Source organism: Molothrus aeneus, chromosome 7, assembly GCF_037042795.1.
Source record: "Molothrus aeneus isolate 106 chromosome 7, BPBGC_Maene_1.0, whole genome shotgun sequence".
Lineage (NCBI taxonomy): Eukaryota > Metazoa > Chordata > Aves > Passeriformes > Icteridae > Molothrus > Molothrus aeneus.
This window is the reverse complement of record NC_089652.1, coordinates 24,377,413-24,399,885: the sequence shown is the minus strand read 5'-3', so window position 1 is coordinate 24,399,885 and position 22,473 is coordinate 24,377,413. Positions and strand designations below refer to the sequence as shown.

The following is a 22,473-nucleotide window of genomic DNA, read 5'->3' as shown; positions in this document are numbered from 1 at the left end:
GTCCTCAGCCTGTTAGCTGAGGTGATAGTTCAGGTCTCAGCATGATTACATTGACGTTTACTGTAAATTCTGTAAATGAGGTGGGTTGTGCTGACAGTCTGCCAGCAGTATGGAGACCGTGCAAAGTTCTTGTCTTTATTATCAAATGCAGCTGGATGTTCTCTTACTTCTGCTTTACTGTGGTGTACAGTGGCTGCAACTGCCTGAGCAGATTTAGTTTGCCAGGAGTTTTACCAATGTTTTCAAGGCAAGTGTAACTGTAGAGCGCTTTTTATGTTGGCATTCAGATTGCTATAGTAAATATAATTTTTTTCCCACTTGTAATTTGGGAAATGAGACACAGTGATGAGGTGACATGCGCGGTGTCACAGAAAGGCAGTGACAGCATGGAGAAGAAATTCTGGAGCTCTAGTTCTTTGGGCAGGGCCCCACTTCCTTGTTCTGCCTTCACCTGACTCTGAATTCAGTCTTCTTTCCCTGGTGTTGCATACAGCTGCTACCCAGGGATAAGCATTCCAGATAGGTCTGGCATTAAATTTGGATATTGATGAATTTCCTCCTGCACCCTCCTGAGCACTTCGACTCTGGGGTATCGAGGCACAACTGAAAGTGATTGTTTTACTGACTGAAGTCAGGGTTTGTTGGTTTGCAAGCAGAAACTTTGCACACATTCTTCGTCCCTTCTTGCAGTGAAGAAAAATGGTTGCCAAAATCCTTGAGCAGATGGGTTCATTAGGAAAGCTGATCTTGGCTTGCTCTGGTGATGCCACCATTTCATGTGTGGTCATACTTTTAAATCTTCTCCAAACTAACAGCTTAACATGACAGCAAAGAGAGGAGAATTGATTTAGATCAAGGTAACAGTTCTTCTAAAACGGTTTTGAAATGCAGAGGATGTAGGTAGATAGACATGTTCCTATGGACAGAGAATTCAGTCTTTTTTCAAAAGAGACTTATGACAGTGTTTGTTGTAACTATTGCAGATATGAATACCAGAAAGTGGAATTTCCTGCTGGAGGATTACCCCAAACTAAGTGAGTAGCTGTGTTTCTCCAGTGAAGGAGAACTTCCTGTGCATCAGTTTCTGTCTATTGCTTTTTGCCTTTATGTATCTGTATAATCCTGCTGAAACTGTGACTTGCCAAGCTGAAATGTAGAACTGTGTTTTGGTATGTTTTTTTTTGCTTATAGATGCAACTTTGCAGAATCATCCAGTCTCTGCAGCATGCTTCTAGCACATCTGCTTCTCAGGTTTTTATGTTTAATTGAGATTATAGAGTGCTTTGAGATGAATAGCATTACACAAGTTTTATAGATTATTATTTATCATCCCAGTCAGCATGCTGTGTTTGCTTCAGTGCTCATGTGAGGGGTTTTGGCTGTGGAATTTGGTTGGGGTAAGTTCCAGAAGGATAATAAGCCAGGTGCTCTCTGCACATCCTTAGGAAGTGTGAGTTTTTCAGAAGTGAAATGCTGTTTCTCAGAGTACTTGTTCTCCAGCATGGGCTTCTTCCATGGGATACCAGAATGTGTTGAATAATTGAGTAAGTGCCTGCTTCTATGATGCATATCTTAATAACATTAGTAATGGTTGTAGGGCTGAAAGCCATGTGGTGGGGCTGTGTAGGAAGGCCAAGTCCTGAAACAAGTGAGTGTGTCTTGGAGGAGACTGTTATGAAACTGCAGGGTTGGGATGTTGACATTTCCTGATTTTGCTGAGTGCTGATGATCGCTCACAATTTGGTCAAAAGGCCTTTTGTACATGCAAATGGCCTGATCCTGTAGCATGTTCCAGGCAGTGTGAGCAGACACATCACCTCCTAGTCTGTCATAGGATCAGTCATGCTGGCTGGGAGTTGTACACATTACATGAGGTATTCAGAATCCCACAGATTTGAGGAAAGGAAAATAATTCCATGAATCTTGCAGCGTGTAATTTGTGAGGGCATTTGAGGATTCCAGCACGTGCCTTTTAGAGGAGCAGCATTTGCTTTGTTGCCTGTTCATTTGCCTACATCAAAATTAAAAAAAGAGAATTTAGGCTGGATGCCATTTCCAGCAGAGAGATCTGTTAGCTGGGAACTGTTTGTAGAGGTTAATGTCTCTTTGCCTAGTTGCTCAGTCATCTTTATATAAAGGTCACTTCACTAAAAACTGTCTGTTGGATGAATCATGCTGGTGGCAGATATATCTTAATCACTCTCCCAGCTCATGTACAGAACAATAGCAACAGAATTATCAGTGAGCAAATTGTAGCAATTATGCTAACACACAGCTCAGTCTGTGAGTGTAATAACAAGCTTGTGCTGTTCTTTGGATGGAGAGAGTTCCTACTATTGAAGAAGTATAAATTAAACCAGAGAGTTTTAAAAGTTTGGTCATTGCCCAACCACAAATGGAAATCTTTTCATATGTATATTTCTTGGAATTGCTTTCCCCCTTTATATGGCAGGGGTCCATCCTGCTGTTTTCCTCTTGGAGACGACTGAAACAAAAATACCTAATTGAATTCTCGTGCATTTACTGCTGGTATAGTGAGTTCTTATTTTAGTTGTTTTTCCAAGCAGGGTTTTTTTGCCTTCTGGACTTCATATACAAACCACTATTAAAGAAAAAAAAAAAAGGAAGCTGCTTCCTGCAATAAAAATTTGTGCCCTTGCATTTGTGTTCCTAGTGTAGAGGTGTCTTTGATTTCATAGTCACTGGACAAAAATTATTTAATAAGTTCTCCTGGTTACAGCTCACTGCATGTTTAAAACTGGTGTTAATTTGCTTAGAAATTAACTGTTGGATTAAAAAGAAACACTTTTATTTTTGGGGGGATGGGATACAGAGGCTGCTGGAGGGGACTAAAATAAGGTTGTCCAGGAGGAGAATTGGCTAGATGCTCTGGTTATGATGTGTGGGATGAAAAGATGAAGGCTCTGAGGTCTTGGCATAATGGATGCTGGGGATCCCTTTAGTTGAACTGGGAAGGTAAAGTTGTGAGGCTTCATGGGTGAAGGAACACTAGTACTGAGGAACTGAAGTGGCTGCCTGTAAGCTGCTTCTGTCCAGGAGAAGAGCAGCTGGGCAGGGAGGTGCTGTAGGTCCTGAAGGATGGCTGTTGGAGTGCTGCTGCTGCTGGTGGTACAAGAGCTGTTTCTCTGAGTCTTGAGGTGCTTCCTGTTTTCTTACCCAGTGTGGTAAATAAGCGTGGTAAAGTAGAGGCAGAACCCAACTGTGTGAATTCAGGGAACAGGAGGAGAAGAGAGTTTTCGAAATTGAAGATGAATTATATTCTTTAGGTTACTGTCTTGGGTCATTTCTGATGGTTTTGGCATGGTGGGCACCTCAGAGGTACAGAATCCCAAGGTTGAGATAAAGATGCTCCTGCTTTCTAGGCTTCAGGAGCTCTTTTGTTCAAATCTGTACTTCACTTCTGAGTAAAGTGTGCCCTGAGGTGCCCTGAGCATGAATAATCCAGCTCCAGCTGTATTAGTAGCAATCGTCTCTGAATGATGGCATCAGAGTTGCAGTTTTTTATAATCAAGTCTAAGTAAGAGGGGAGGAGATGTGATTCATCATGTGGTTCTGAAATAAACTTTAGGGAAGAGGCCAGGCTGACACCTGTGCATGATGCCATGATTTCTGTGAGCTGTTTCAGGATAGGAGATGATATTTTTGACAAGGTTGAGGGTTGTGTCCTGAGATCCATAGTGGAAGTTGTATGTATGTTGTCCTTCAGATAATGAAGTGCTCTGTTCTTTGCAGTGCAAGTGTTACTGAACCTTGTGTCCGTAGAAGTGGAGCCACTGCCTGAAGCAGTAATTAAGACCTTTGCTGCTCAGCTCCAGAGATCTCCATCACTGACAGACATTCCTGATGCTGACCTTTCAGGAGTGGACTCCAAAATTGTGATGAGCCTCATGCCCTTTCAGCGGGAAGGTGTGAAGTATGTCCTTTTTGCATGCTCTTAAGTGCTAGTCCTTGTCTAGAATTGTGTCGTTTTTATTGGTGCACAGATTGCCTTCTTGTCCATGGAGGGCTCTGCATTTCTCTAGAGTCTGGGTCTATTATACACTCTGCCACTTTGGGCTTTTGATTGTTAGGTATAGGATGGCTTGTTTGGGATTTATTTTTGAATTTTTTATTATTTTTTGGGTGACACATCTGTTTTATTTCTAGATAGAATTCATCATGAGTCAGGTGGAAAGTAGTATTTTGTTAGCCTAAAAAATTGATCAAATGATACATCTCTGATCTCCCTCTTGTGATTCAGTATGTACATATTTGTCATATGATTTTTTATTTTGTAACATAATTGTTTTTTTTCCCAAGTGCATCTCTTCTGTTGTTGTTGTTTTTTGAATACTAAATACACATGGGAAGGGACCAAGAAATGGGACCTAAGCCCTAAACCATTTAAAATTACTAATTATATGTACAGATAAAAGTTTAAATGTCCCTATCCCCATCATATATGATCAATAGTTGTTGATTTCAATATGCAGTCCAGGACAGTCTGTACTTAATGGTCTTAAATTGCTATTGTTTTTAGTAATAATTCCTTAGCCAGAATGAACTCTGGAACACAATGTAAGTAATATAATGGAAAAAATGTGCTTTAAATAATTGTAAGGTCTTCAGACTACTTCTCATATGAAATCAAAATCTCTAAGAACTAAGCTGAACCACTCTGTTAAGGAGTTTCCAAGGTTTGAGAGATGAACTGAGCTGAACCACTCTGTTAAGGAGTTTCCAAGCTTTGAGAGATTTGTGGGAGCTGCTCATTTGTATGAAGACTAAGGAAGAAAATCCAGGTTTACTGAAGAACCCAGATCACTTCCAGGTGATCCACATCAGAGGCTTGGTCATTACTTGTGCTCATCTTGGTTGCCAGTTAGTAACCCATTTCTTGACTCTTCTTTCCCTCTCTGTTTTCCCCAGTTTTGCAATTTCCAGAAAGGGACGTTTGCTCCTGGCGGATGACATGGGCCTGGGCAAGACCATCCAGGCCATCTGCATTGCTGCCTATTACCAGCAGGAATGGCCCTTGCTGGTGGTCACTCCTTCTTCTGTGAGGTTTACCTGGGCAGAGGTACTGTGGGCTTGGCCATGTGCACGGGGTCAGTGAAGAGCCTGTGGGATGGTTAGACTGTATTGTGCTTTGCAAAAGTTAAACTTCTGAATGTATTAAGGAAAAAAACCCAAAAAAATGTACTGATTTAGAAACTTGATGATGGTGGGAAAATGCTTGGCATTGACTGTATGGTATATGCCTATTTTTTTTTTTAATGGCTGATTTTCTTTTTGTAGTCCAGCTGATCTCTTGGGAAAAGGGACAGCTAGAGAAAGTGTGTCCTCTGACCCTCTGTTAACTTTTTTTCCTGCAAGTCAGTTGGCTCCAAGTGGGCATTTTACTCATCAGTGTCAAAGATAATAGTTACATTCAAGCAATTGTCTGGTATTTGAGCTCATCATAGCAGTATTTGCCAGTTCCTTGGCTAGAACAGAGTCCCAGATGCTAGGATTCTCCATTCTGTTCAGAAAGCCCCATTATCATCATCATCATTGTCTGTCATATGTCTTTTGGCCTGTCCAGTGTATGCTGCTGACTCCCCTGAGTCCTTTATTAATGTTGGTCAAAGCCCAAGAAAGCTTGTATGGCTGAGAAATGTGTCTTGAAATAAATCACTGCCATAGTTTGTACACTGAGGCTGTTGGGTTGCCATAGGCTAGTGAAATGTTCACTGTGGGAGAAAAAGGTGAGACAGAGCTTTTAGGTCAGTGAATTCTTTCCAGAGAAGGAGGAGGTGGGAGTTTAGCTATTCCGGGAATGTGACATTGATGAGAAAAGTATTGATTTGGATTTACTGGTTTTGTACTATAACCAGGTTGTTAGAGCATCTTGGTGTGAGTTTTATTATCCAGTAGTGCAACAAAATGCAGGGTGAAAAGAAGATAAAGTTGTTTACTGAGAAAGGGAGTGATGCTCATCATACTTGAAATCTCAAGGTCTGTAGACCTGTGGGACAGCCCCTAACCTGAATCCATTGCTTCAGTCGGATATCTACCAGGAACAATTTGTGCCTAGGTTTCCTGAAGTATTGGGCAACTGCAAATAAACTTCTACATTCTGCTTCAGGAGATTTAAGAAATATGAGGCATTTTTGTCTAGTTGTTTGTTTGTTTTTTTTTTAATTTGAGTGCTTAATTTCTTCCTTCCCCTACCCCCAGCTGCCCAGGAGGCTCTTGTAGGAGATGTTTTGTTAGGACACTTGCTTTAGAGCTCTGCTTGATTTCTGAGTATGTGATGGATGTGGACGTAAGAAAAATGTGTCACAGAAATTCAGAAGGTGAAATTTATTATAGTCTGTAATCTACTCAGTTCATTCTTGTACAGATGTGTTGTATTGTAATGGTACAAGCTTTTGTGGTGTCTCTGGAACCGAATCAGCAGAAATTTTCTTCATCTTAGCAATATCAGTGTTGTATTTTGGCTTTCTGCTCAGGTCACTGAGTGACTTTATAGTCAAGGTACCATGGGAAGGGACAAGGTACTCTTGGATCTGAAGTGTTGCACCCATATGCATTTAGAGTTCAGCATTAAAAATTAAATAATTAACAGTGTAGTTTCATAGCACTTCTTGTGGACTAAGGTCAGCACCCCATAAAAAGTTCAGGATCAATTTTATGGTGTAAATTATTCCCATGTCCTTTAATAAAGGAGAGAGCAGTACAGTAGGAGTTTCCAGGTACTTTCCTTTGCTGCCACCTTTGTTTTAAATTCTGATGTGGTGTCAAGCACATCCTTTTTTGGGTGGTATCTCACCTTGCCTGCACATTTGCTCATTTGGTGGTGCTTTCAGTGAGTGGAGAAGGATAGTTCATTGTTACTTTCTCACACACTGAGCAATGTGAGAAGCTCACTTTTCACTGCTCCTGCTGCTGCATGAGATTGCTGAACAGTGGAGAGGAATGATTGTGGTTGTGGGATTTCAACAGGCAAAGCTCCTAGAGACAGAGATGCCATTTCTCGTCACCATTTGGTTACATTTCTGTGGGGACCAGATCCTGATGGGCCCAGACAGTTTTCTGCAGAGCAACATCAGGAGAACTGAAATGTTGCAGAGAGCTTGGTGTCACTGGGGACAGAATTACAAGGGAAAGGGTGGGTGGTCTGGCTAACAGATGGGTTTGGGGGAGGATATCTTGCTCTGGTGTGTGGAGCATTTCAAGAGGTTGATTGAATGACAATTACCACATGAATTTCAGCTGCTGTCATAGAGCAGCTGGTGTGTTGTCAACTTGATCTTTTCATTTTGGTTTTGTTTTTTTGGTTTTGGGGTTTTTTTGGTGGACTTTTTAAGAAGAGGAGGTAGTGGAAGGGTTTTGTTCATCTGGACGAGTTGTACTTCACCCTCACCATGGAGTAAACATTGCTATAGTCATAGATGTTTATTGCTTAGAAGTCTGTGTTTCACAGCTATAGGTATCCTGTTGAGTGGGAAAACTAAATTTTACTGTAAGCAGTGGTCACAGTATTCTCTGGCTCTGAGCATAGCAGGTACCTTTCTCAAGAAGTTATGCACATTTCCACTAAAGATCAGATTTTTGTTTGGTTTTTTGGGGTATTACTGGGGTTGGTTTGTTTTCCTTTTGTTTGTTGGTGTTTTTTTTTCCCAGTAAGAAGGAATAGGGTTTGAGCTTTCCTTGCTATATAAAGTAGATGTTGCCTTGTAGCCTGAGTTCTGTTCTTGATTTTCCCATTACCAGGGAGGTTGCCATGGGAAGGCTGCTTACCCTTACTGTGCTCCAAAGTGATTCTAATGGTGGATGGGGTGGGTCCATGCTCTAAATATTCATGAGGATATTCTGTGTAGTGCTTTGGGATCTTGACAAAGAAGATAAGCACCAGAAAAAAATTAATTTCTTTCCTCTTCCTCCAGGCATTCCACAGATGGCTTCCATCCTTGAGTCCAGGAAGCACCAATGTCATAGTGAGTGGGAAAGACAACCTAACAGGAAGCTTGATCAACATCATCAGTTTTGATCTCCTCAGCAGGATGGACAAGCAACTTAAGAGCACATTCCAAGTAGTTATTGTTGTAAGTGATACATGAAAATCTTCAAGTTAATTGTATGCTGCAAATGGGGTAGCCTTTTTACAGCAAAGAAGTGTGAAGTGGGCCTTATTTAGGACTGAAAGTATCTTGTAATTGTGGCTGTGATCACAGCTGTCTTCATGAGTACAAGCATGAGGTTTCTCTGAAACCTTTTGAAATAACTAGTAGAGTTTAATTCCTTTGTGATTCCTAAGGCTCTGTTTTCACTTTTACTGGTTATGGTGCCTCTCTGATTCCACTGTGCTTGGTCATGTCCTCTGCTGGAGAGAAAAGTGTTTAATGTGGTGTGTCAATACCACATAGTAGTCATGGAATTGTATCTTCTTAAGTCTTGGACTTCAGGGTGGTGTTAGTGTTTATCCAGTAAACCAGATAACCTTTCAACATCAAGTATGTGGGTAAAGCATCAAAAACATCTCCCTTAGCTTGTGTTCAACTGACAATCTGCATTAAGCCTTCTTTGATCATTTGTACAGTTTCTTTTGTAAATTACTTCAAATTCCAGTTTTTATCTTTTTATAGAGCCACAGTAAATGGCATTTTTCTGGATTTCAGTTACTAAAAATTCAAAACATCTAGTGTTTCAAATCCAGCTTGGATCAATAGAGAGCAAAAGTGTATTTGTAGCTTACTATGAGTATTTGATGTTCTCAGTCTGGTTTTCAGCACACACACACCTGCCCAAAGATCATGACAATTGGAACATATTAGTCTTTCTGTTTCTCAGCATCAGATGGGAATGTGGTAATAGATGGAGTTCTTTGGAGACCAAGCTACTCATGGGGGAACTGATCGTTTTCATTTTTATATTTTGTCTCCTACACACACTGACTAAACATTCTGTCAAGGTGGAAATGCAGATTATTATTTTTTTAGGCTCGAGGCTACTGCCTTGGAACTTTTAACCAACCCTGAAATGGCAGATGTTCTTTCTGTGTGTTTATATGTTCAAATTTGGACCCTTGGTAGGTTTTTACAGATGAGAGTAGTCCTGCTGTGTGCTGAGCTTTTCTGCTTTTTCTTCCACTCTTCTTTTGGTAGCTGGGAAAATTAATGTAGCTTATTTGTTATTTGGGAGGGAGAAGGCTGTGCCTGAGAGGCTGAGCAGTTACATTGTCTTTGCATGCTTGTTTCTACACACATGGAAAGATGAGAATATACCCTTGGAGGGTGCCAACTCTTTTTGTGCCTTAAATTCTGCCTTACTGTAGCAGTAGAAGTGAAGCCCATTTGAGGGTGATGTCTGGAGTAGGAGACTATTACCCACCTGGTGAGCCCTATCAGCAGAACAGTTGGATCTTAATTAGATTTCTTTTTTCCTTATCATTTGCATTAACCCTTATTAAGGGAACTGGCACTGTATAGGCCTCCTATGTTTGCTGCATTTAAAAGATACATAGGGGCAAATGAGTATCAGTTATGGAAATAATATTCCTCTTTCTCCTTCCCTCTCCAGCCCCCTCTGCTCACTTTTTTTGGTGTTCATCTATGATTCATGCCTGCAAGGTTTGATTTTGTTCCATTTGATTGCAGCTGCAGGTTTGAGTGCAGGAAGCCTGCTACTCTGCATCCTGTCTTTTTGTTTAGAATTTAATGTGACTATTCCAGTGCCTGAAATATCCTGAATGAAAGGCCTCTAATGCTAGATAGCTGAGAACACTGGGAATTTGTTCTGTAACCTGCATTTTGACTATGGATCTGAACTGACTTTGCTTTCATGCTTGTTTTGTTTCAGGATGAATCTCATTTCCTGAAGAACACAAAAACTGCACGCTGCCAAGCTGCCATGCCTCTACTCAAGGTGTGTATGCTGGGTGCCAAAGCTCTGATTGCTAACCTCAGGCTCCCAGGGCAGTGTAGCTCCACTTAGCAGGTTTAGGAGCCAGCAGCTGAATTCTTTTGGTGTTTAAGGGGAAATCTGGGTAATAGTGTAGATCCAAGACTGAAATTTGGCTTTACCACTTGTTTCCATACAAATATCAGACGGTAAAACCTAACAAAACAACTTCAAAAGCTCGATATAATTGTGGTAGTGCTGCTGATGAGTTCTGTCATGACAGGGAGAATAGAATGTCAGAACTTACTGAATGTATTCAGGGAGAGTAGACAGAATATAGTGGTGTCAAAATAGCTTGTTAAATGAAAATAATCATTATCAGTTACTTCTTGGTACACAGATTGCTGCTGCATGTCAGAATGGCATTGCCTAGGGCCCTTCCCTGGTTTTAGGGTTCTAGACTGTTACTGCAGGCTTCCAATGTATTTGTGTGGCTAGGGCTTAGGAGCATTCCCTCTGGTTATATGTACAGAGCTGCTGGAAAATGGCAGAATGTGAGGTTAGTGGGACAAGTGGCCCACAGAAGGGAGGCAGTAGTCAATTATAAGATACCAGGAGAAATGTAAATTCTAATGTTTGTCTGTTGTCCTGGGATGAAAGAATCAAACTCACCCTGGTAGCCTCTAACAGGTACAGATTAAAGTTAGGGGTAGTTTCTAGACACTGCAGGGGTTGTACATTGGAAGAAGGCAGATGCAGTTCCTCTTCAGCAATTAACCAGCACTATGTATAAAGAGAAGATCTGATCTGTGATGGCTTTATAGCAACCACCTCTAATATGCAAGATTCTTAATGGCTTGCTGAAGATGGTTGTCCTTGAATAACTTGGTTGTTCTCCTTAAAGGCCTGACTCTTCTCTTAGTTTTCAAATCACTTCAGGCTTTTAATACTTGGAAGCTTAAGTGGGAGGTCCAATTCTGTGAGCAGTTTGAAATACAGTAATTAGAGTGTATGACTGAAAATCATGGAAAATAACAAATTCGCCCTCATTTTGAGTAAAATGCTCAAAAAACAGCCTCATCCTTTGCTACTTGAAGCTTTGGAAGGATCAGCTTGTCAAAATTATTTGCAGGCTGCAAGATAAGAGAGTGAAAGATGGTAGCTGTTAGGCAGAGGTTAATTGCCTGTATGCACTTCCTGAGAATTTACAGTTTTGTGCTGTCACATCACTGGTCTTAAAGAATTGAGAGCTGATGCTTCTGAAACTGAATTTCAGTCTTCTGAAAGCATTAAGAGTTTCATATTCATATGAAACATGGTGCATTATCTCACCTGCAATGAGCATACAGTACCAGATGTTTTGTGTTAGATGTTCAGGTAAATTCTGTTTGCCTGGTTGCTAACTAAAATTTCTGAAGTACTTGCTGTAATAGCCATTTTTCTCTCCTTGCTTTCCAACATAGGCATTTTGCTCTAAAACTATCCCTTTTGGCAGCTGTGTCTTCAGCTCCTAGTGAGTGATGCTGTGGTCACTCCTGGCACAACACATCACACCAATATTTTTGTATTTGAAAGAACTCCCAAAACATCATGAGCTTTCATCACTTAAATACTGACTCTAACATCTATACTATGTGATACCTATAGTAAGTAGCCAGTGGGATAGAAATGGGAGTATTTTCATTCTTTTACATGATACCTTGAAATTACTGAATAAGAGATGTGACTAAACATGCTGCTGAGGATAGTATTGTTAATCTTGCCTTCTTTATGTTAAAATGATTTGAGCAGCAGTAGGGCTCTTAGAAGAGAACAGAAAAAGGTGTAACTGTATAAGCAAGTCCTTGAGAGGAAAACTGCTTCCTGTACCCCAGTCCCTACCTTAAGGTTACAGTGTGCAGCTGTGCCAGTGCTGTAACCAGAGGCCCTGGAGCTAATGCATGCCTTGTCTACCTTCTGAGCATTGCCACTTCTAACTGTTAGCATAATACTGCTTTAAACTATCTGAAATTGCCATAGTTGCTGGTATTTCCTATGAGGATCTCAATATCCTAAAGTATAAAAGCTTGAACTGACTTTTAGGGTCCAAAAAAAAGAAACCTACTTAAGAAATGTGATCCTTGGCCCTTACATGCTGTAAAGATTTATGAGTCCATAATGACACTGGACAGATCTAAGTTAAAATGTTTTGGAGACAAAAATGTTTTTCAGTTCTATCCATACTTAATTAATTCTTTTTATCTTGATAGAATCTGCACTTTCGACTTCTCCATTTGAATAATAAATGAAATACATAGTTGTTGCAAGTGTTTATACAGAACTGCACAATAATTGGATTAAATTGGTACATTGATAATAAAGATGACATACCTTGGATATTAGTTTCTAATTTGTCTTGTTAGATAGCCAAACTGCATCTCCACCTCTCAAATCTTTATCTCATTGTTACAGCATTTAAAGCTGTATTTAAAGTGTTATTTTAGTTTTTATGTCTGATATTGACAGGTTTTCAAAATGGTGTTTTTAGCCAGTCAGTCATAATTCATCTTTTCCTGCTCTCTTGTATGTATTGCAGAGCAAGTGTGGTATGGAATTGTCAACCAAAGCCATGTATTAAACATGTCACCTAAGTTTGCCCATTGGGGATTTTTAGACATCTTTTTAATATTAACAAAAGCTGCAAATTTTGTGTGTGCACCACTCGGTATCTTTTCTGACATACTTAGCTGCTACCCTGACAGAGATTGAGAGAAGTTTTGCTTGAGACAGAGGAAGAAATTTTGTAATGGCTGGATGTATGCAGTGGCTGTGCTCACTGCCTCATGGTTTATCCCAGGTTGTCATTAGTTTAGAGTAAATATACAGACGTGTTATTACAAATTTACTGTTAGTGGACAGAACTTTGAGAGGAACTTACAATTGCATGAACAATAAGATAGAGTGAAATAGCAGCAGCAAGATGTTTAGGCCAAATATCTTATTCCCTTCATCTCCCACTGGATGTACAAACTTGCGGGTGTGCAGACTTGTACACGGGGGAGAATGCTCTGTCTGCCTCAGTGAAAGGAGGTGGTAGAGTTTGCACACAGTCTGTGTGCATCCCTGCAGAATTATGGAGAAGGATGGATTGAAAGCTGTAGTAGAAAACAGTTCTTTGATGTTTGCTCATGTGGCAGAAATGCTGCTTTCAAAGTCAGCCAGCTTTCACACCAGCAGGTCTGTGCCAGCAGCTGCCTGAGATTTGTCCCCAGCTGCAGCAGCTCTCACGTACTCAGGGGCCAGAGGTTGCTGTGTTCAAAGTGATCTTTGTGTCTTGTTTCCATGCACATCAAAGTGAGAATAGCTTCATACTGTTGGGCTGTAGTTGAGTCACCAAAAGGCCTCGTTAGGCCTGGCATGTCCTTTCCCCTAACTCAAAGCTGTGTCAATTGGTAATAGGACCTGCTTGTCATCTTGCTGTTTTCTGTAGTCTTCTGTTTGGGACTAAGTTCTCCTAGGCATACTGACAATACTGTTTTTTCCCTTCACCTCTGCCCTGGATCTGCTTCCCTCAGAGGCAGAAAGTGTCAATAGTGTTGCACTTCTTGTAAGCATTTTGTTTTCTGCTTCTAAGATTAGACTGGCTTGGAGACGTAAACATAAGAGAGTCAGCATACATACTACCAGTATCCTTAAACCAGCAAGGCCTCAGGGATGTGGATGGAGAAGAAACAAACAAAACAAAAGTTTTTCACTGATCTGTAGTAGGATCTCTTGGGGACCAGAGTGGAAAGGATTCTACTTATTTTCACCAGCCAAGGTGCTGCATGCAATTGCATGGAATATTGCAAGGCATGGAAACTAGGGAAGGTCCCAATGGAAAATGGGTGAGGTTTTTTTTAAGCATTACAATAAGTAGTGAAGAACTGCACTGGAAACTGATAAATAAAAGGTACTATCTAATCAGAAATTCCAGTGGCATTACATGTTCTTATACTCTGTGTGGTCTCTATGAGCACTCCTCTCCAACGCATGGATAATATTAATAATTTGACTCCTCCCATTGAGCTGCTGTTCCATTTAATAGTCTGATACACATCCTGATGTTTACAGGGTTAAAGGTCTTTGGTTTTGCTATGGGAGTCCAAATACACTGTATGGCTGGAATCTAAACCTTTTATGCTTGCTGCCATAGAGCAACTTAAAAATAGTGGAGAGAAACAGGTCCATGCTGAAGGTAGAAGGTGAGGAGGGAACACAAAAATTTCTATTTCTGTTGGGAAATAAACAGCAGCTGTCTTTAGGTGCTACAAATCTGTATGGATTAGATAAATAAACCTTTCCTTATTGTCACCTGCTGAGAGAAGGAGGTTCATCTTGGAACTGAAGAAGCTGTGGACCCTCAGGGCTTCATCTTCAGATCTGCTCTTACCTTCCAAATTTTTTTTTCCTTCTTGGAATAGGAAGGCAGTTTAATTTGCTTCAGTCATAGCTTATCACTGCTGTTTGACACACATTGTCTGTCTAGATGTCAGTTAACAATAGGGAAAAGTATTTATATTTTTTTGGAATAATTTCATCTTAAGAAATGCGGAGCCCGATCTCTTGCCGAAGTAGAGAAACAAACTCATGAAAGCAGCTGCTACTCTTCCCCTTTACCACATCTTCTATTTCATCAGGTGATTATTTTATTATGGTCCTTCTCAGATTTTTCATTTTGCAGGATAAGCTATTCTTAAGCTAAGCAGTTTAAAATGACACAGTAAGCAAAAACTGGGGACATGAGTAAATGTACAGCCAGAACCAGCCACACTTATTTAAAAAAGTATGTCAGTCTGATAGCATATGGCAGAGCTCCTGCTGGGAAATCCATTTAACACAGAGACAGTCATTGTATGTTAATGAGGCTCTTTGTGTGTTCAATTCTTTGGCTGTCACATAACCCCTCTGCCTCACCTACTCCCCTTTCAATTGTTGGTTGCTGGGTCTTGACCTCTAGAGTGAGTGCCATAATTTAATAAATTATTCTTTGACTTTCAGAAGTGACTTTTGTAAATGTTTTCACAGCTGTGGAATTAATTCTTGCTGGTATATTTTGTAATGCTACAAAGCCACATTTGTCTTAGGCTACTTAGTAAATGAGAACTTCAGACCAGATCTCCACCAGTTCTGTGAACTTCATGCCTAAATGCAACTGAGCAGCTAATGTTAGTTCATCTGTGTGGAAATATGTATCAATTGATTACAAGATCTGATTTTGCTAGAAAGTCCTTTCTGGCCCCTGCAATCTTATTTTCTGTGGCATTGTTCCATATTATTGTTACAGACCTTTGAAGAAAGAGGCTACGTGCTCACTCTTGGCAGCACAGAAGGTTCAGCAGGAAACAAGAATTAAGCAGTGATCAGTAGAGACTTCTCTGCAGGAGCAAATCTTTATTGGCATCTATTCAAAATGAGTTGCCACTAGAAAAAGAAATGGGAATCAAAGCCATTTCTTTCATCCAGAATTTAAGTCAGCCTTCAACACTTGGAAATTTGTCGTCCTAGGGTTTTTCTTTTCCTTCTGTTCTTTCTTGAGCTCCATCTGTCACAGGTTTTAAAACTGAAAGGGACCTTTGGGATAATGAGTTAGACCACCTATGTTCCATGAAATTTTCTGGAATTAATTTCTGAAGTTCTTCACAGCTCTTGTAGAGTTAGTGTTTTTTGGGGTTTGGTTGGTTTTATTGTTGTTGTTTTTATTGATTTTTTTTTTACTTTTCAGTTTGCTTTAAATAGTTAATTAGAAGACATGTCACAGCTCTTGGTGAGAGCTTGCAGTAGTTGAATACCCTCTCTGTTCAGAAATAAGTTCCACACAGCAAAACAGCAGCTGGACAAGTTTAGAATTCAAATAACCTGCAACTTCATCATCCTCTCTTTTGACACCTATTTAGGGACTCGGGAAGGAGCCTGAATAATTGTTTTAACTACTGGGGAATTAGTGTTCCAGCCTCTTCTTGTGCAGCTCCCAGGGAACACCCTCTGAGAAGAAAAGCCTTGAGAATGGCATAAACCCTTTCAACACAGTTGGGTTTATGTTGCATTTATTATGTCTCTCTCTGCTTTGAGTGTGTTCTTGCTTTAGCTTGATCCAGAGTTTTCTTACATGAGATGTCCGTCATCCCATGTTTCCTTTTTCCTTTGCCTTCATGTTTCCCTTTTTTTGGCAGTTACCTTCTGTTGTTCCATGAGGAACAAGTTTAATTTGGAGGTTTCTTGCACTTGTGGGACTTGCTTGTCTTGCTTTTTTAGCAGATTTCTCAGGGTAGTGTCAGTTTCTTCCTCAAAGGTTTCTGCTAGGTGTCAGATATTGTCTAGGTTCTGTTCAGTTGTCCTCTACTGTTACCTTATTTTTAAAAAGGACCTAATTTCTGCTTGATCAGTTTCCTCATGGGATTTGGTATCTCTGGTCTCTGTGACTCCTTCCTCTTTTGAGTAGCATCAGCACCTCTGTCTTGTGCAAACTCTCACCTTCTGACATGCTCAAAGGTTTGACCTCTTCTCTTACTTAGTTCAGTAACTCTTCTGCTTTTTTAAATGTTCTTGGGAATTGTCTGATCCTGGTGGTGATCACATTTCCCTCTGATCTGTTTAGTAGGGACTATTGGAGAAGGCAGGTCCCACCTTGATCACAACCTGTATAAAAATAGCTGATAAAGTCTTGAATTAATTTCCGGAACTCTTTTTCCACCCGATTTGGTTGGTAAGTGGATGAAACAGCTGAATAGATCTGGGTGACTTGTTGATCTCAGTGAAATGATAAAAGAATTTAATTTTCTTTTTCATTTAAATGTGAATGAGCTATTGGTACAGATGTCATTCAACAATCTCTTTGTTATTTTAATGAACCTGCATTAAACCATGTAGGAAATTGCAAGGCAAGTGTAATTTAACTACAGTATGTGAATTTACAGCAGTAGAAATTCATAGCTTTTATCTAATAATAGAATTAGGTAATAGTGATGGCATGGAGGTAGAAGTGTATCTTGGAGACTCTACTTTAAAGTATAATTTTTGCCCCTGATTTTTGGGAGCACCTACTTTGGATGCAGGCTTTCTGTCCTCTTCCTGTCTCCTCTACAACACATTTTACAATCTTATATGATTTGTATTTATTCTCTCATGTTCTAGTATCCAGCCAGATGTGCCTACACTCACCATTGGCTGTCAGATCTTCTGGCCCTGTGTCAGAGAGCTTCATTTTTTTCTCCTTGCTAGTATAATCTTTTAAAAAATGAAACAAAGATGTAAGGAAAAAATCCTTCTGCTTTGTATCTCTTCTGCTTTTGTGAGAAAGACAGTCTGCTTGTGGCTTGCTGTGGCAGGTTTATTATGAGAGAATTTATTTTGGAGGTGGGGATGTACCTGCAAGGGTGTGTGTCATTTTCCTGGGATAGCTGATGCCAAATGAAAAGCTGAGCCAGGCATAAGATGTGTCTAGTGGGTAAATGCTGATTCAGAAAGTACTGTAGTAAAAATGGATGTACCCTTCTCTTAGAGTGTGAGGATGAGTATTAAGAAACTGCGTGTCCCTGGAAGTTTGAAGTACTGGGCATGAATGTCTTCATGCAGCAATAGGTGAAGGTGAAGCACTCTTCCATTTAGGGTACCTGAACGGGGGGGTCTGGGATTTATTTTCAGGACTGTGGTGACTTCCTGTGTTCTTCTGTGTTGTGAGCTGTATGGTAACGATGCCCTGCTTGGTTTTCCCAGGCTGCCAAGAGAGTGATCCTGCTCTCGGGAACGCCGGCCATGTCGCGGCCCGCGGAGCTGTACACGCAGATCGCCGCCGTGCAGCCCAGCTTCTTCCCGCTCTTCCACTCCTTCGGGCTGCGCTACTGCGACGCCAGGAAGGTACTGCCCTGGGAAAGGGCCAAATGGCGCTCTGCACACAGCACTGGCTTGTTGCAAAATGTGGAGGCTTTCTCTTCCTTCTTCTTTCTGCACGATATTACATCTTTCCTTGAGAAAGTTTCTCTGCAAAGTTATATTGTGAAAGTTTGTAAGCTGAGGAGGTGTAGGTGCTGCAGTGATGGGCCTGTGAAGATGAAGAGTACTGAGATGTGAAGGCAGTAGTGTTTATTGCCCTGAAAGCCATGGAAATAAAAATGGAGAAAAAAAATCCCGAAACAAATGTGGCCATAACTGGTAAAAAGAGCCTATTCTTATCAGATCTTGCCCTCCCAAGTTTTTAAAAGGGGCAGAGTAACTAAGGGGCCTTTAAGCAGCTGCAGATTTAGGATAATTGATTTTAAAAAATTAAAAAGAGCAAACAAAAAAACCTAGTTCCTAGTCTTAGTCACTGTTTGATAAAGGACTTCATTGCTTGGGATTTTGGATTTTATACCTCCAGGTAAGTAAAAAATGGAAGACTTACAGACTATATCTTTGTATTCCACCCTCTTCTAATTTAGAAAATGGATGCAATCCTCAGCATATTTTGAAAATAACTCCTCTGCCAGCTGCTCAGCAGTTGTTTCCACAGAGTTACTGAGTCCAGCCACTGCAAGAATTTGGCTTTGCACAAAGCCAGCATTTGCAGCCATGATAGTAAATGTCTGCCTTGCTGCCAAGGTATGGGCAACTCACCTGTACTTGGATTTGCTATCCCTAGGTCTGTTCTGTGTGTTGGAACACACACTGCTATGAGAAGAATTGTTGCTGCTGTACACAGAGGCTCTAGGATCTTCTGTGCTGGTTGCATTGACAAAAAAGAGGGACTCAAATCTCCCTACAGCTCTAATTCAGTGTGTTCAGCAAAGTGGTAGGAAACACCAAATGACCATTTCAGTGTTCAAAAATATTATTGGAGAGCTGAACATCATCAGTGTATGCCATAAAAATAGTTACAGCTATTTGTAGTGCTTTTGTGTTTGTTTTCTTTTCTGTTTGGGGTAGCTAACATATACCAAGTTTCCACCAAGAAGATTCTTACTGCAGTCTCATATAAAATTCTTGAATCCCCTTTTTCCTAGATCTGAATGCCCACTTGCTTTCATAGCCAGTGGAGTGCTGTTCTGTGTATGTCCAAGTGTGCAAGTGAGAGGAGCACTTAATTGGCTTTGGTAGTCATGTGCTGGTGCCATTGATTAGAAAAAGGCCATTAGCATGCAGAATCACAGAGTATCAGTCCTGGTCTCCATCTATGGTAGGAATCATATGGAGGGAAAGGCCACATCTTCTGGTAAGCTTCATTATCTTTAAAACTGAAAGATTCCTTCCTGAGCATTCCTTTCAGAATGGTTCCTAGAGGGAAATGAAGAGATACAGTTTAATCTTTTTGATTTTCTGCAGTAAAAAGGAAAGTTCATTTGCAGCATGTGAGTCTAAGTAGATTTGGAGTTTGATAAGCCCTGTTAAGGGTAAAGTTCTGCACAAGTAGCTGTCATTTCAATTATGAGGCAGATGGACCTTGGATAAAAGAAAAAAAAATTGTTTTACAGGATCCAGTTATAATAGTGTGTCCAGTGTAAATGACTTCTCAACCTTCAGTGAAACTCAGCATGGAGGTCACAGTCTATATCAGCTTCCCTTCAAAACCTCGTCAGGATTTCTAGTACAATTTTCTTTCTATGTTTGATCTGCCTCTCCTAGACACTTGAACATTGTTGGTCTTCTCCATGCTCACCTGGGACATTTTGTTCCAGTTAATGTCAGTAAATGATAGCATGAACCTAGGAGGAATTTGGTTGTTTGGAGAAGCGGGGCTGCTGGAAATTAAGAGATGTAGATGGTATTAGAGAAAAAGATGGGACTGCTGAATATCCGTTGCCACAGATCCACTTGGCAATCAAAAAATTTAAAAGGTGATTGTAGTTGATTCCTTCATGACTGTGGAATATCCCTGACATTTGTTGCTGTAGCTCTAACCTGAGACTGTGTTAGGAGTTGCATCCTCTGTGAAGAACTGTTGTGGTACTTCTGCTGTCAATACTCAAATTCTGCTTTCTATCCTGAAATTGGCAGCATTATGAGTGGAAGTATAATTGCACAGAAAGGCTTTGTAAGGCTTTTGAAGATGTGTAAGGATGAGGGTGTTATGTAAAAATGTTTTGGTATTAATAATAAATCTGATTGTACTATAAGATTAAAGAAAACTTGGCAAACCTGATTGGTTCAATTTAAAACTAAAGTCTGACTAGTTTCTGTTTCAAGAAAATTGCAAATATCTGGCAGTTCTGATTACAAAAGTTATAGAAGTTTATAAGTATTAATTCAACCTCCCAGCATCTGTACTTTTAAAAATGCAGCAAGTGAAATGTCACCCGTTATTTACAAGATGTCCCAAGACTGTTTCCCAAAATACATGCTGTGAATTCATTTTTCAAATTGGCTGATGTTGGCAAATATTAAGTAATTTCTATCTGAGCACATGCTCTGAATTTGTAAGAGTTTGGCAGCTTCTGCTAACACTGTAATAAGTTTACTGACTCATGTACGATGCTGTAACAATTTGTTAAGAAAATCACAGTTGGAAGCATGTGTTCTGGAATATTATGGATCAAAGCCAGATGTGTATTTTGGCAAAATAAATGTCCCTCTTTTTTCTCTCTTTTCTTTTCCACAATAGGGTATACTAAAGTAAATTTTAATAATTCCAAAAGTAATTCTCTCTTTATAACTAGCTAGGTGCAGCACGGAGCTAGAATGTTTCCTTGTTTGCAAATCGTTCCAGCACCATAAGCAACATATAACTTAAACATGCTGTGGGGACTCTGCCTGTGTGTGCTTTTTAACATGACAGTAGATGGTGTCTTGGCTCTGTGTGTGCCTTGTGCTTTGCCTTATGAGGATGCTGCTCTTCTGAAATCAGTTTGGCTACATGGACACAAAGCATATGTGAATGCTTGTTATGGAGGTGGAAAGTGGGAAAACATGGGCTTTTAAGTGGAAAGAGGTAGCCCAAGGGATATCCAGGCCCCACAGCAGGCCTTGCTGAGCAGCCTAATCATGTTGGTCCTTCCTACTCACCTTCCAGTGCACTGAGCAGTGTGGGCAGTGGGCTTTGGAGGATGGGCACAGCACCAGGGAGTCCTCCTTGGTCCTCTCCATCTGCTCTGCTGGGCCCATGGAGCCTGAGAAATGCAGAAAGGGAGCATAAAGACTGTGGCTCAGTAATGTCAGCTTTCATGCAGAATGCCTAAAGCTAACAAACCCAGGCAGACTTGAGCTAGCTTTCCATGCAGCTGAGGGATGCATCTGTGTTGCACTCTTGGTTTCAGGAAAGCAGAGCAGTGATACCCATGTTGGTTTTTTGAGGGGTTGGCTGAGATCCAGGTGGGCTTATTAATTCTAGCCCTACACCACTGGGCTCTTTTCAGAGCCCAAGATTTAATTCTACAGGATTCAAACTGTCTATGTATTAATGATTTGAATTGTTTCCTGTTTTAATGAACCAACTGTAACTAATCAGATGGTGCCATAATTATGTAGGAATAGATTAAGTCAGATGAGTTTAATGATGGCCATAAGTACCAGAATCTGAATTCAGTTAATGGTTCACATCAGTACAATATAGCAATAGGAATTGCAGATTGTTTTATCTCAACCTGAAGTAAGAACATTCACTTTTGGATACCAGAGAGGTCTTACTTGCCTATAAGCTTTTTGATTCTTCCTCTTCCTGTCCCACAGCATGTTCTCATCCAAGCACCACCCCTTAATACAGTCAGTAGCATGACTAACCTTATGGCTAGTATGATTTATTTTTTGTCTCATGCATTCTAGGAGAGGATGGAGGATGCAGTGAATCTTTCTCTTTTACTTTCATTTATTTATGTGTTGTAGCAGTTTTCTCTTGGGGAAGACAAAATCAATATAGATATTTAAGGTTAAGTCTATTTTATCAATTAATGTAGCTGATTGAGCTGCTGAGGCTCCTCCCATCTCCATTATATGCATTTCAGGAGGGTATATGTAATGGCTTACTTTGGATTGTTATTCCAAGACCAGGGGTTGTATTTTTGGACATTGCCAATATTATTTGGAACTAGAGCTATGAGAAAGATGTCACCTCTCTCCCCACCTTGGTCTTTGGTATTCCTGTAGCTGTATTCCCTATACTTATTTGTGAAACTGTAGCAGAAAGGTTTCTTTTTTTTTTCCCTTGCTTCAGCATTAAAACTGTATTGGTCTCTTCTCTGAAAGACAGTTGTTTGAAAGATGCTTCTTTTGGGGAATGTACCAATTTTGATGCCACTGTTCTTTCTTAGAGAACAAAAGATAGGCTGTGGGGTTGCTGGTAGGAGAAGTGATGAACTGAGATTAATTGAACAGGTGTATATTGCCTGCACACAGGATCTTGGAGGATAGGCCAGCTTCAGAGGGGAGTGCTTCAAGGAGGAGTAAATGAATGGCTTGTTCAGAGGAGCTTTGAAGTGATGATGCTTTGAGGAGACAATGTTTGGAGTAATGTCTTTTGGGCCACAGTTTATTTCTGGTTTGCTTGAGTCTGAGCCAAACACAGTAATGGCAGAAATAGAGCATGCCAGGAAGCAGAGCAGGAGTCGGGTCACAGTGGAGAACAGGCAGTTCTGACCTAGCATGTCAGACAAGTGTAACAACTCT

General features: G+C 40.4%; 1 protein-coding gene across 2 annotated transcripts in view; it reads left to right on the top strand.

The window, feature by feature from the left end:
* The window catches only part of SMARCAL1 (SWI/SNF related, matrix associated, actin dependent regulator of chromatin, subfamily a like 1), a 35,230-nt gene that overhangs the window by 5,346 nt on the left and 7,411 nt on the right, over positions 1 to 22,473 (top strand). For both annotated transcript variants that reach the window (XM_066553434.1, XM_066553433.1), the window contains exons 5-10: positions 984 to 1,034; positions 3,754 to 3,934; positions 4,930 to 5,080; positions 7,932 to 8,090; positions 9,844 to 9,909; positions 17,620 to 17,760. In XM_066553434.1, the coding sequence (XP_066409531.1) occupies positions 984 to 1,034; positions 3,754 to 3,934; positions 4,930 to 5,080; positions 7,932 to 8,090; positions 9,844 to 9,909; positions 17,620 to 17,760 (749 nt within the window). The remainder of the gene's footprint in view (positions 1 to 983; positions 1,035 to 3,753; positions 3,935 to 4,929; positions 5,081 to 7,931; positions 8,091 to 9,843; positions 9,910 to 17,619; positions 17,761 to 22,473) is intronic.